At 42.2% G+C, this 14,783-nt stretch overlaps 1 protein-coding gene across 2 annotated transcripts in view; it reads left to right on the top strand.

The window, feature by feature from the left end:
• The window catches only part of stau2 (staufen double-stranded RNA binding protein 2), an 89,640-nt gene extending 77,058 nt beyond the window's left edge, over nucleotides 1-12,582 (top strand). For both annotated transcript variants that reach the window (XM_042399684.1, XM_042399683.1), the window contains exons 15-16: nucleotides 9,768-9,833; nucleotides 11,042-12,582. In XM_042399684.1, the coding sequence (XP_042255618.1) occupies nucleotides 9,768-9,833; nucleotides 11,042-11,077 (102 nt within the window). In that variant the 3' untranslated portion in view covers nucleotides 11,078-12,582. The remainder of the gene's footprint in view (nucleotides 1-9,767; nucleotides 9,834-11,041) is intronic.
• The last annotated feature ends 2,201 nt before the right edge of the window (nucleotides 12,583-14,783 follow it).

The raw sequence follows: 14,783 nt of genomic DNA, 5'->3' as shown, positions 1-14,783 counted from the left end.
TGTCCTCTCTTGTTACCGGATGTGATGGTCCGCCAGACATCAACTCTCTCATACACACTGCTGTCTCTGGCATGAAAATGTAAGGGGCTTTGTGATGGAGGGTTGCGGATTATTGCATGCAGCTGGCGGCTGTCACAGAAAGACACTTAGCCCCTCTCCCCCTCACCCTTTATCGTAACCCTTTCATATACTACATTCCCAAGTTTCTCTTCTTTTTTTTTTTTTTTGCCTTTCCACACCTGTAAGTGTCTTCCGTAAATCTTGTCACCCTTTTTTTGTGGGTCTAAAGGTGTCAGAACACTTCAGACAAAGCGCTTATTGGATCGTCAAACAGCCCTTGAAACGCCTTCCCCGCCCCAGACGTTGAAATTGTAAAGACTGCGTCCGATAGTTTTAGTTACTTTTCTAAACCGACTATCTGATAAGTATGCCTACTTTCTCACCCCACCTTTTGAGTGTGGCTGCTCGGAAAAAGTATAAACACATACGGCTTCATACACGTTTGGATGAAACGTCGCAGGAACTACTTATTTCAAGCAAACCCTGGAAAGAGAAGAGTTCTGAAGCATGAGAACTGAAGTTTAAGACAACCAGCAGATATCATTGTGATGGAACAGTAGGTTTTATAATTTATGTAAAGTAATGAAAGTTATAAGTAGTTGCTCTGATGACACATTGGACCCATCTCCACATCTGCTCAGACCATTTTTAATAAAAATAGTATTTTCGCTTCTATCACCCACCCAACAATGAAGAAATAATTGGATTCTAATTTAAGAGAAGGGCTGATAACAGACCGTAATGCTCTTTGACACTCACGCTGATATCCTCACTAGCGATTGATACGGCCCACTGCAGTATCTTTACTAAGTTTATTATCTATGCAAATGACAGGGAGTGATTAAGACCTTGGATCCTACATCTGGTGTGGGCTGCCCATGCTTCCATGCTGTGGATAGAAAAGGTCTCTTCCTCTGGTTGTATAGCAGCCAGGCAACAGCAGCAGCCATCAAATTTGCATCCCCACCCAACCACTGCTTGTACCACTGCCCACTTTAACTAGGCTGTGCGCTTCATCGCCAAGTAAACAGGGTGATTTAGTCATTTGAATTCATGACAATGAAAATTGGCAGGAAAACAAGCATGGGAAAACAGTTATAAGAATCATTATATGGTAGATAGTTGACACATAGAGAAAAGTGGAAGGGAAAGGGAGATTAAGAAGCAAAGAAGAGCAGAAAAAGGAGAAGTGGGGCGCCCCTTGGGACCGATCAGTATCTCTACGCTGATAAGAGAGCGAGTGTCTGAAGGCTGCCTTTTCTTCCCACAGCTTTTCGTGGCTCCCCCAGGGCAATTTGAGTCCAATTGTTCAAGATTATAAAAGCTTCTCCCTCCGGCATAGAAAGGTGGATCTCTGCAGGTGGACATGAAGTGATGTAAAACTGCTTTGGAGTCACTGGGGAAACCTGATGGAAAGTTAAACCATACAGGACAGTGAAAAGGGAGTTTCCCTAATCTCTCACCATGACTTAAGCATTAGCCCATGAGGTGAATCTTCTGTCTGACATTTGATGATCTCGTTCCCTATATTTGTGAAGCATTTTCAATCCTTTGGATGACTTAAAGACATAGTAATGTTGATGAAGCAACATTACTTTTTGTGTATGTCATCCACACAAGTGAAACATACTGTAGGTTGTGAATGAATGAGTCAAAAAGGAATTGTCCACCCTAGACTATGTCTCACCAGTGTCTGGTGGGGGGGGTATATGTCCATGAAAATTCAAGGACCCTTCTTTTTGTTGAGCAATTCAGCTTAGTCAGTGGTCTTTTTGGTGAGTCACTGGCCTTATCTTCACAGGCAGTAGTCCCTTCACCAATGCATTCTTCATGCCTTGTATCTCATCTCATGCTTTATGTAGTCACTGATTTAGCAGAAACCTTGGAATAAGTTAGCAATATGGAGAATGGACAAAGATTCCCACCCCCACCCCCACCCCCACCCCCTGTGTAACTTCCTGTGGGTGGCAGATTTCTTTCTCAATGAAAATGTGTCATCTTCTCCATTCTTGATGAAAAATGAAAGTGTCATGCTTTCTTCCTCTTGGTCAAAGAATGTGTCATCTTGTCAGTGCTCAGTCTCTCTTGACCCAGCCCTTATGTTTACAATCTACTGATATGGGTTATGAATAACCAATTATAAGATATGTACATGTTGTCTCATTACTTATTAACTGTTACCTACTTATTAACACATGTACAAATCATGCACCGGCGAAGTTATTTGTCTGTCCTGTATTGCCTAATTTAGCATTCATTAAATAGTGCTTAAATTCTACAATTGCTATGAATGCTTTGTAGGAGGAGTTTAAGTTGTTGGTGACAAATATATCGATAATGTTTAGAGCTACATTGTGGTGTTAAAATGAAGTGTCACTAATTAAATGTTCATTTTTGTCATTTTATAATTATGATTTGTCAAACTAAGGTTAGAGATTAAATTACTTTTTCTCTGCAAAGTGGCATACTTTCACTATACTGCAGTGTTATCATAGAGGCTGACTTCAGATGTATCTGTGTTTCCTCTGAGATCCTTTGCTGACAAGGCAGGAGTATGGTATGCTGAGGTGCTTCTGCCCCTCGCCCTCTGCCCATATGTTTTGAATTACGCCCTAGGAGGTGCCATGCTCAGCAGCTCGGTGATAGGAGGGGATAAAGCAGGCCTCTCCAGCCCAAATGACGCATGACATGGTGCTGCGCCCCGGGCCCTTATTTATGGCTTCCCATGTCAGCGGAGGCTTGCTCCCCTGGGGAGCCCCATGGACGTTACCCACTAACTTAGCTCAGCCAGCCTTCAGCACTCATCTCAAGCTTGAAACACACACACACACACACACACAAAAACACACACTCCATCCGCTGTAGGAATTCTGATCACCATAATGTGACAGCATGCACACATAACTGAGATGTATGCTGAAATCAAATACATTTCCTCATAAAGAAGTTTATTTAGCTGTACAGCAGCCACAGTTGCTACACTGTTACACAAGAAGTGAAGCGGTACATATGAAGTGCTACTTCAGAGGAATTAACGTCATGTCAGGCTACAGCTAGGCAACTGCCAGGCACACACTGCCTCTTTTATCAATGCCTCTGATGTGGAAGAGGATGTGAAATCTGGAGCGAGAGTGAGGAAGAGATTTGGTCAGAGGATCTGAATACATTTTCTCTGTAGTTACTCAAGAATCCATGTACATATCACACCACATTAACAAATAGACGCATACACTGCCAGCACTCATGCACACACAGGTGTTCTCCATGAGCTATTCGGGAATGTTCCAGTGATCCCTGTCCAGGGTTTTAATGTGGGTAGGAGGAAAGGAAAAGAATTCAGAGGAAATGAAAGCCAAGGGATGAGAAGAAGCTTGAGAGTAGATGACAGAAGTAAAAAAAATCTGCAATAGATAACATTTAAAAGAATTTATTGAACATCAGAGAAAGATGTGATGTGATGACATGGTGCTGCCAACAGGGTTAACACAGGACAGAAAGATGGCTGGGCTTTTCTCTTCCCTGGTATCTCATATTTCTTTGTGCTTTCGGGAGTGAGCACAAGAGAGGGAGCACTGTCAGGGTTTTATGTGGCCTTTTGAAAACAGAACAAGCCTTCTGCAGAACAATATATCCAGCTTCAGAACTTCTCTGACAATACACTCATTTTTCCAACTTCCCAGGTGCTGCCTGCTGCCTGTAATACACCCTGTTTGAAATCCACTCTGCTCATTGTTTAGTCTAGTGGACATCCTTTAGATCATCCTCATCAGAAGCCATCCTGCATCCCCTTCATGTTCGGAGTCCTCCCACTCTGCAGCAGCTCTGTGTCATCAGAACCGTCCCCCCGACGTTAATCTGACTCTTTCCGGCGTTGTTAAAACCTGACAGCAAGCATGTTATTGCAGAATAAGAGCATGAATGGTGATTGTACAATTGAACCAACAAAAGCCAGCAGTTTGGGTTACAGGCAGTCCACCCCAGCGTCGTCTCGAGTTCTAAGAAACTGTTCAGCCAGTGGTTATGAAACAATGCTGTGGTGTGCTATATATCTTTGGTGGAATGGTACTTTGCAGAAGAGGGGAAGTGCGTCTCGCCTAATAACATTCCTGTATATGATGCAATCCTCCACCATCTACCCATAAAAAAGACTACACAAAAATGATTAAATGTCAGACATGGTATTGCAATGTCCATCCGACAACAATGTCTAGTGTAGGCCTGCATGACACAACAAACACCCCACCATGAGCCTTTAAAATTTTATCTCCAATGTTTTTTTTTTTGTTTCCTTTATGTATACATGCCCACATGCATACATTTTCGTGCACCTGCAGAACCGTTCAGGGATCAAAAGAAGAATCGGTCCAAGGAAGAAACCAAGCATTCCTTTTCTCTTGCCTCTGGCTCACTTAGATGATGTGGATGTCCAAATACATGACTTAGACGATGACGCAGGATCAAAACAACGATGGGAGCCTGCCACTGAGGCTCTTGGCCTGGACTTAAGATTAGGGAAGGGTTTTGATTCGTCCAGCTGGACTGTATAGAGCCAGAGAAAGCCCTGGGAATCTGGATCTGCTCGGTAAAAAGGGAAATACCACACTGTACTCTGAGACTGGGTCATTGGGTTAAACTTTGAGCTGGTGTTTGCGCTTTCATCTGGCCTCCAACAGAGCATTGGCTGGATCTGACCTGATAAAGTCAAGAGAACAGGCAAACTAGACTAACATCTCCCTTTCTTCTACTACTCTGAAGATTCAGAGTAGGAGGAGAGAAAGAGATGCAAGTATGTGAGACTGAATGATGTGCTGGTTGTCTTCACCTCATTAGGACCTCCCTGGTGTCTTTGATGGCTACTAAGGGCCAGAGGGCCAAGCAATGGAGATGGAAGGATAGAAGTCTCCCATCCTCTCTTCTCTGTGGTTCCCTTCCCAACAACCATTTCTTTCTTCTGTTATCTGCCCCTTTTCCAGCCTTACCCTCTCTTCCCTTTGTTCTTTTTTACACCTTTTCTCCTCAGCCAGCTTCCCGTTCCCAAAAATGTCTTCATTGTTTCACTAGATCCCAGTAGTCCAGCAGTGAGAGCTGACACAGGGGTCTGATTTGTCAGGGTCAATGTGATCCAACGATCCATCAGATCCATCAGGCCGATGCCACGGACTCCTGAGGGACTGGGCCTTTGTTTGGCTAAGCCGTTGATGGAAGCAAAGCCTCTGTCGGGGAAGCCATTAAGAGCGCAGCAGGCCCAGAAAAATGATTCGCCCTTGTCACTCCACATCAGGAGCTCGGCCACGGTCGCAGATCCTCCTCAGACGCCATCACATTCGACCGCTGTTTGGCCAAGCCTTTGAACTAGGGACAGCTAGATAGATAGATGAATAAGTCCATGTGTGAAGTGGCCGTGGGGTGATTCAGGTTGGCTTCCAGTCTTGGATTGATGGTGAGGGCTGGTTTGTTTTCTGAAGTTGGGGTGAGGAAAGAGGATAGGTGAAGAGGGAGTGATGAGGGTGACTTCAGTACCTGTCCTGTAGCAAATTCAAGGGGCTACGTTGGTGTGGGCGCATTGTCACAGGTACCAATGAAAGATGATACAATCAAGGAAGTCCAGTTTTAGTGATGCATTATGAAATGCAAAAACATTACACAGTTGCTTATAATATTATGAAGCAGGACTTTATAACTCTGGAAAGCTATCACGTAGTTTTCTTTGTCTAAATTGACAATTTCAAGGTATCAAGGGTATTACACTGTTCTTGTTACAAGGTGTTATAGCTAGAATGTTGCACTTGTAAGTGTTTGCATTGTTGGATGACAGTGCATTGTGTTGCATCAAATGATTTTAGCCGAACTACCCTGTGTTTTGTTGGAGGCCTCTGCGACAGCACTCCCTGTGTGTACACATTGATCTCATTGAAGAGAATGAGGCTGTGTTTTTTGATGCAATGCTTGTGTTTGTCTGAACATGGCTTAAGAGGTAGCCACTTAACCTTTTTTTTTTTCTTTCAGTTTTAAGCTTCAACTTCAAAGCCATATTCAAATGACTCAGCGCACAGCAGCTTCTCTGCACATTTTCTTCTACAACACACTTTTTCCACCTCTTACTCTCTCTTTATTCCATGACAGAGATGGAACACCTCCACCTTGTGTGTCACGGCCTCAGACTAAACATACTCTTGTGGTGTTGATGCATCAGTGTAGCGGCTGCCACTAACGATGGCCAACTTATCTCATTAGAATAATAATGATTTCACTGGCTGCCATTCCCACAGATAGGCCCAGTATTTGTCTTAGGCTCCATGTCCTTTGCTGAGCTGCAGGGCCCAGAGATTGTCTGTCTCGGCCCTTACGCCTGCCTGTCGTATATCAGCAGCGCTGCCACCGTCAAGCCCCTGATTTATGGCTGTTTATCTCCAGTCACCCCCCCCCCCCCCCCCCAACAGATGGGCTCTGGCTATTTACTCAGGAGAGAAAGGCCCCCAAACCGATTGAATAAATACAACAAACAAGAAGTAATTATGGGGAAGTTGGTTGTGATTACAATTTATAGGTCACCAGAGAAAACGGGAGATTGATCTGTGCCTGTTGTTTATCAGGTGTGACGCTGATCAAGTGTCCTTGATTAATCTGGCTGTGTTAAGTTTCGCCCTTATCTTAATGACTTTTTCCGCTTCAGTATGTGTGGACAGTCCTGGTCATTGTAAGATGACATGATGGTACTACATGCATACAAAAAAAAAAGCATCTGACTGTTATATCAAGAGTCCCCTGATATGATTTATGTTTATTAACAGTGTAATTGTGAAAACATTCCTTCAGCTGTCATGTTCTACAGGGTTGTCACCTTAAATCTCTGCAAGTATATTCAAGCTCTAAATCTTGTTGCCTGTCAGATCTTCACAGAGAAAAAAAAACACATTGCACCATAAATTGTCTGTTACAGACTTAGAGGGGCTTCAGTTGATTTCTGAGTCTCTGGAGAAAGGTCTTAAGTATAACCCAACAGTATCAATTTTTCAAACTAGTCCTACTATATTGTTGCAGATATTTCAGTATGTATATGCATCTGAGATTTTTTTTTTCGTCAATTTGATGGATACAAACCAGATTTTGACCCTTGCACCTGTCAGTCATAAATTATGATTCCTGGTTTATGTTTCTCATAATATGAAGTTAAACGCTTTGAAAATGATTTTGGACGCAAGCGTACAGATAATAGCTTCTAACATCCTCCTCTGCATATTGCATTCCATAGAGACACATTGATACGCCATGCAGTGGGATTTATATTTTCACAGGATTAAAGTGTGATGAATGTTTCCTCTCCGTGTATATGAACTTAAAGAAAGGCTGTTATTCATGCGGAGACATCTCTGTCTGTGTGTCTGAGAATATCAGAAGAATGTCTCCCAGTTGAAGATACTTGTGAGGAGAATAGTTAATTTGTCAGCACCACATAATTGTTATAAGTAATAAGAATAAAGTACAGATTGACGTTGGTGGGCTTCATAATGAGGTAAACCCAGCCAGTCATCACATCTCACTCATCTACTAAGCAGAGCCACTAATGCCTTATCTTGACTCTGATTAAACAGTGATGGAGTGTAAATGATCCAAGCTAGTTCTGACCACTGTAGAACCAGATGTGTGCAAAATGATGAACTGGAGTTGTGGGAAATTTTTTTCCTAATTTTTTCATAGCAATGTTAATTTACCATGTGCAGTATTTTGAAGAAAAGAAATACTATAGGCTTAAACATTCTAAGCATCAGGGACCACATCCCAGTTGTGTAAAAGTAAATGTGTCACTACAATTACTGCAGAATCTGAAACAACTGCAATAATAATGGCTTGCATTTACAGCAAGTTATAACATAGAATCCACAGACTGGATAAATGACTCTGCAATGTTAAATATTCATGAAAACTTGACATTTTCATGCTCATCAAATCAAAACTAACAAAGGAGCTCTTTATAGGATATGTGTCTACAATTAGTTTTTGAAAGCAAATATTTTTTTAGGATTCAAGAAACTAAATTACAGCTGCTGAAAAGAACTTGAATAACATTTTTGTGTTGAAGTCTGGCTATTGTGCTTTTGTACATAATGTTTGATGATCATCATTAATTGTCTGGCCATTTGAAAACAGTGACACCCACATTGACAAAACAATAGTAAGCACGCAATTAAAGCCATCAGTGGTGCTTTTAAAGGATAATTAAATCCTTGTTAGACAGCATGATAACACATTGAGTTCTTATGTCACAGATATTGAGTGACAAATGTACTGCAGGAGAACAGATTTCCTGAGGCTGTTGTGTGTACTTTAGGTAGTGTTTGTATCTACAGTACTCCAACAGTGGTCCCACATGTGCATGCACACGCACAGGCAGACAAACCCCATTCCTCACAGTGATAGTTGGTATGGAAGGAAGAGAGGGGGAGGATGAGAGATGTTAAATGTGTTCCACTATGCACAGCCAGACCCAGTGGTGTCAGCTCAGCTGGGAGATATATTCTCCAGCTACCCCCTCTACTCCAACTCAGCCCACACTGGGAGACAGAGACAGAAAGAAAAGGGGAAAGATGGCGAGCACATCTGGAGCCAATACTTAGGATGGCGGAAGGATCCATGTCAGGATTGGACCCGCAACCTGGTTAAGATCAGATCGACCAGTTCATCTTGGCACACCTTTTCTAGAAGTGGGCAACAAGTGGTTTCTGTTTGTGACATTGATTGCATTTGGTAACGTTGGTTTTGGCAGTGTTTGTCCAACCAGCAGCACAGTGTCACGACAGGAGAGGATCAATACTTTAAAGTTAAAGTTCCTATACAAAACCCAAGAAAATATCACTAAAACGCCTCTTCCAATCAATTTTATCTCCCTGTCTCACTTAACTGAGCATGTGTGGTAGTCTACGCCGCACCCCTCCGACTCCCACACATGTTGCATATATTATGATAGCAAGCCGACCCTCCTCACATCACCAGCAGCCTTTATAGCTGGCACAGACAGGCGGGAGATGAACAGGAAGGAAATGACCTCATGGCATTTTCGATCCACGCCTGGCACAAGGAACAAGTCACTCAAGCTGCATAGTGTGAATGCACAGAAACGCAGATAAGACATAGTTATTTAACGGTGTGGTGTTAGATTGCTACACATTTCTGGTTGCGATTAGGAACTGAATGTGGCAAACACAGTAAATTCAAAGCGAAATATTCCCTTGATAGCGTGTCATTTTGCACTAAACGCTTCCCCTCTCAACCACAGAGCATGAGTAAGTCATTACGCAATTAACAGTAAAAATGTTACACGGTCACTTGTTGTTTTTTGTTCATTTATGGTTATTTGGTGTGGCTTATTGTGCATACCGTGTTTCTAAATCTTTATGATTTATGGGTATTTCAGACCTGCTGCTATTCGTTAAGCTGTGGTCATCGAGAATACAGATGTCACTCATATTGACTTAGGAATATGCAGAGCAGCCAAAACATAAAGTGGAAATGTTAACCCAATAACGTTAGATAAACAGTCAGAGGGGAGAAGCCAAAGACAACAGAGAACGAAGGGAAAGTGTCCTGCTGGCATCAGGTTTCCCAGAGTAAGTGTTATTTGAAAAGCAGCTGAAGGGTGACACTCACTCTCCTCCCTCTCTCCCTCCTCCCTCCTTCACTCAACCATCTGTTGTTCCCTCTCTTCTCAGGCTGCTCTAAGTGCCTTGAAACAGCTGTCGGAGCAGGGACTGGACCCGGTGGATGGCCCCATCAAGGTACGGCAGGACGCGCATCACGCCGAGCTCACAGACAGGCACACCACACTCACTCAGTGTTGGATGTTTTACTAGTCAACCAATCAGTGTAGACAGAGGCTTGTCTAGTCAGGAGCCAGATGTGTGTGTGTGTGTGTGTGTGTGTGCCAATGTGGCTTATTGCAAATCCTCAGCACTGTGGGCAGGCCCATCATCAGCTTCCCTCCCCACCCACCCACACACACACGTCCAACATTTCCACTCGACATTTTTCTTCCATACGAAAAGAAACAGTAGGCGTATATATTTACATGGACTACAATCCTGTCAGCACTCGATACTTTGCATGATGGCTATCACCGCTAAGGCTCAGTCATGATTACTATAGAAAATAGGACTTTCTCCACATCCCTCCCCTCCCTCCCCCTCATTCCATATCTCCTCCAGGATGAGGAAGGAAGGACAACAGCGGAGAAAGAAATAGGAAAACCGTGGGCCTTTTTTTTTTTTTTTTTTAAACCAGGGTGGAAATCACTGTCCAGCATTTCTGGAGTATTTTCATAGTAGGTGTGTCCTGGGAAAAAAAAAGTTTAGGCTGGGCTGTTTTCTTGCAGCCCCATGTCTCATTCACAGAGAAAGAGGAAAGGAACAAAGAGAGGAAGACAACCACGGCGTTCTAACAGCTTCATTTACGTCACCGTCAGAGGAGAAAGGAAAATATGGCAGCAATTACACTTTCACCTGTGCAGTTAATCACTCATTTCTCAGTGTGGTCTTTCCCTTCTCTTGGTCTCTAAAACTCATTAACTTGCCCATTCACATTCTTGGTCATAAGGTTTCAAATGACTGCAGTTATCAAAGTGAAAATACACTCCTTTATTTATTTTTTTTAGCTCTTTGTGTATGTCATCCATTCTTCCCTGAACCCTCAGACATAATGTATTTACAGTCCTTCCTGCTAAAAAAAAAAAAAAAACCACATCACAGGAGTAACAGCTGATCAGTTATTGTGAAACAAATTGAGGTCAAGGACTTGTCAAGTGTCTTGAGTCACAGACGCAGCCCTTTCGTTTTTGCTTTCATTTACAAAAATTGCTTATCGCCCTTTTAAAAGAATGACTCATTAATTAGCGAGGACAGGTTACCCAGAGCAGGACTTCAGTGTTGTACACCTTCCTTGAATCCTTAGACCATATCCGCCCTAACACAGTTTCATCTGTCTTTTTCAGAGCACCGAAGCATGTGGGAGGGAGGACGGACATTAAACAGACTAACTCAGGCACCACCACTCAGGTCTGCAAGGATTCAAAGGCTGTCGTCTAGGAGCTGACAACCCCGAACCCCTCCTTCGGCATACACAAACCTGACAACCCCCCCCCTCCTCCTCCTCCTCCGCCCTTCCCCACCCTTCAACCTGATCCCCCATGACCTACAACCCACAGTGTCCCCACAACTCCCAACCCACCCACCCAACCCCACCCCACGATTGCCACTGTATCCTGCAAAACCTGTCAACATGCAATAGGGTGGATGTGCACCGAGAAATGACCGACTAAAACACCATTACCTGAGTCTATGTGAAGACAACGCTATCTTAACACGTTTATTGATGATTTCAAAATTTAGAGGTCAAAAAGATAAAATAAATACAAACTAATGAGATAAATGCATGGTACTGTATGAAATCAAGGGAAATCCAAAGTGATACACTGCATAGACAATTTTCCCTTTGGATAAATGTCTGTTGGTATGGTTAAAACAAATATGTACATCATGCCATTGAAATACAAAAGAAACATTTTAGGGGAGAAACCAACTTGCGTACAGTAGCTTATTTTTTTCGGGGGTATTATGTTTCCGTTTGTTTTATTTTCTTTTGTTATTTTATTAATCTAACAATGCTTGAGTACTGTATTTAAAATTAACCAATGCCAGTGCTGTGAAAGTTGTAGTTGTTGTCTTCATATATAGTCACCCAGCTTACCTTGTATGCTGACATAAAAAAAAAAGAGTTCATCTATCTATATGGATGTGTATGACTTGCAAGAGTATCATATTCCGAAAAATAACACAGAAAAGTTTTTTTCATGTGGACAAAAAGGACAAAACTGGTGTTAGCAGTAATCAGTAGAAGTGTGACCAACCGGGAGTGAAGGTTGGACCGACCTTTACTTCCTGAAGGGTCTACCTGTCCCGTTTTAACATGTCCCCACACTGGCATAGCATCACTGGAGCATCACACGACCAGCAGCAGCGGAGGCAAAGGGGCCACCACAGTTGTGCTTTTTAACCCGGAAAAGAGGCCAGTTACATTCAACAGTGGCTATTTTTTGAGCACAATTTCTGCCAGTAAACTTGTAGAGTCCGCCCTCTAGAGAGTTTTGAATGGGCGTCATGCCGACTGCATGTCCTCCAGTGAATAAAAATGTCCTCTCCATTCCAGTGATTTTGTGTCAGTGGATCGCCCCCCCCCTCCCTCCCTCCCACCCCCACCCACCACAGTTTTGTCGATCACATCTACACCCATTGTGTGTGTTGTATTGACCCGCCAAGGCATCAACTGGGTGCTTTTAATGCCTGCATTCTGGAGTGCTTCTTTGGAGTGGAGAGAGCCTGCCTCCGATTCGCAGGCTCCCTCCCCTAAAGACCACTTTGAATCACTTGTTCACTGACATTGAGGATGTCTTCCTCATCGCTGTGAGTGCAATGTGTAATAAGGCAGTTTCTGTTACTGAAATGCAGTAAAAACACCTCAGTTCATGTGGAAAAAAAGCTGTTTTTTTGTCTCTTTCTTTCTCTTCTCCTAACAGGTGTAAACACAACATTTCACTCTGAATTATTAGTCCAATTGCAATTAACACAGTTTTATCTTGTTGTTGTTAAATACAATCCTCTTCACACATTTTCTAAGGGCATAGTGAAAGTGAGAAACAGGGTGATGATATAGGCTGTTGTGCAACCTATTGTGTTGGAGAATGGTGAAAGGCCATCATCATCTATTGAACACTCCCAATGGCAATTTGACAAAATAATCAAAATTAGGTAATAGTTTGACATTTTCAAAAAAGTGTTTATTTGCTCTTTTAGCTGAGAGTTAGATGCGAAGATCAGCTTAGTTTTCGTTGGATATGAAGCAACAGGCAGGAGATGGTTAGCTTAGCTTAGCACAAAGACTAGGAACAGGGAATCAGCTTTGCTCTGTCTAAAAGTAAACAAAATCTGCCTACCTATTAACATGTTATATCTTGTTTAATTCGTACAAGAACTGAAGTGTAAAAATTTGCAAATTTCCCAAAATGTTTAAGCACTCCTTTAAGGTCTACTTGTTAGCTTTTTGCACAGCTTTAAATTGAATTTCTAAGCAATTTTTGTCAGAGGATGGAGTTCACACAGTTGTCATTACATAGCCTAAGTATGGAACTTTGATAACGTGGTGTGTTTGAAAACAAAACCAAGCTAAAATCATAATAATGTGTTTTTATTCTACCTCTCTGCATAACACATTATCTGTGGCTTTATCTCATGGTTATGATTTCTAAATTATCTGGTAACTCCAAGCAAGCAGGTGATTTCTGAACCAAAGCTCGCCACGGTTTATGTAGCTGCATACAGTGTCTCTTACTTAAAAGGCTATTCTATGTTTTTCTTACTGTTGACAGAATATCTATAGTACTCACCTCAAGCCTGTCTTTAAAAATGAGTGACATGGTTACATTTTTTTTTTTTTTTTAAGATTCAGTCATTTTCTAAAACACCTGGACATTGTAGTTTTTAGCATTTTTTTTTCAAACAGGAGTAAATAGTGTGTTTGTTGGAGACCAGTCATGCACTAAAAAGTATTTATGTGGCATTCATGTATTGTCAGAATAATCAGAAAAATTAGTTCCGGACTGGGAAAATTCAAGTGAACGCCCCCCCCCCCCCCCAAGTTGGAACAACTCGGAAAGTCAGCAAAAAGTTTGGTACGCAACCTGCCGAAAGTTGATGTCATATATGCCGAAACATGGCAGACGTGAGTAAATGTTTGGGTGATGGCAAGAAAGTTTTTACTAATTCACATATTGCATATCCATTTTTTGCTCACATAAAATTTGTAATGTGGTTTTTGGCCTTTTCATGAGGTTTGACGACAATAAAAAAAAAAAATATCTGCAGTATTTTCAGGATGACTCACTGGTTCAACCAACAGTTTCATTTGTAACTATGCAACCCAAAATAACAAATCACTTTCTGAGGACAAATATGCTGTTTCATGTTGTCCTTCACCTTTGGTATTTGAAAGTTTAGCTTTACAAATGAATAACTACAGCTTTTTTAATGTTACGACACTCGGTTAATTTGTACTGGAGACTGTAATAGTCTTCATCACTTAGTGTTTTTTCCAAATAGAGACGCTTAATCTTTAACTTGGTCTTTATGACTCTCAGCTGGACTGGTAGCACAAGGATAGATTGTTTGCAGCTTATCTGTCGCATACTTCTTGTTGCATCATTCCAGCACCTTAACTTGTTCTCTACGTGTTATCCCATCACCTGTGTTGTCCTCCAACACATAAACCGCCTCTTCATCACCAACTCTGCTCTCTCCCATTAGCGAGATGAATGAACGAAACGGGACGACGGTGGTCTAATTCAGCTTCACTGACTAATGGACTCAGCTGGCAGCTACATCTGCTAGCCATTGAGAAGCGCCAAGGCTGTTCACACACATTAGCAGCAGATCTCTATTCCAGAAGCTTGTTCAGGTAGTGGCAGACCAGCTTGAGGCCCTGTTAGGCCCAAGATGAATTGCTTTGCTCTGACCAGCCAATATGGGAAGTGAACCTTACAGCCCAAAATAGAACAAAATCAATGGGGCTGTGGAGCTTGTCCATGGCATGCAAAAGCAAATGCTAGAGTCATTGATTTTTCCATCTGAATTATGTGCAATCGACCCCCTTGAAGTCCTCTAAATTAGAACTGTATTAACAGG

This window comes from Thunnus maccoyii, chromosome 21, assembly GCF_910596095.1.
Source record: "Thunnus maccoyii chromosome 21, fThuMac1.1, whole genome shotgun sequence".
NCBI lineage: Eukaryota > Metazoa > Chordata > Actinopteri > Scombriformes > Scombridae > Thunnus > Thunnus maccoyii.
Note: the sequence above shows the minus strand (reverse complement) of the source record. Positions and strands in the feature narration are given on the sequence as shown.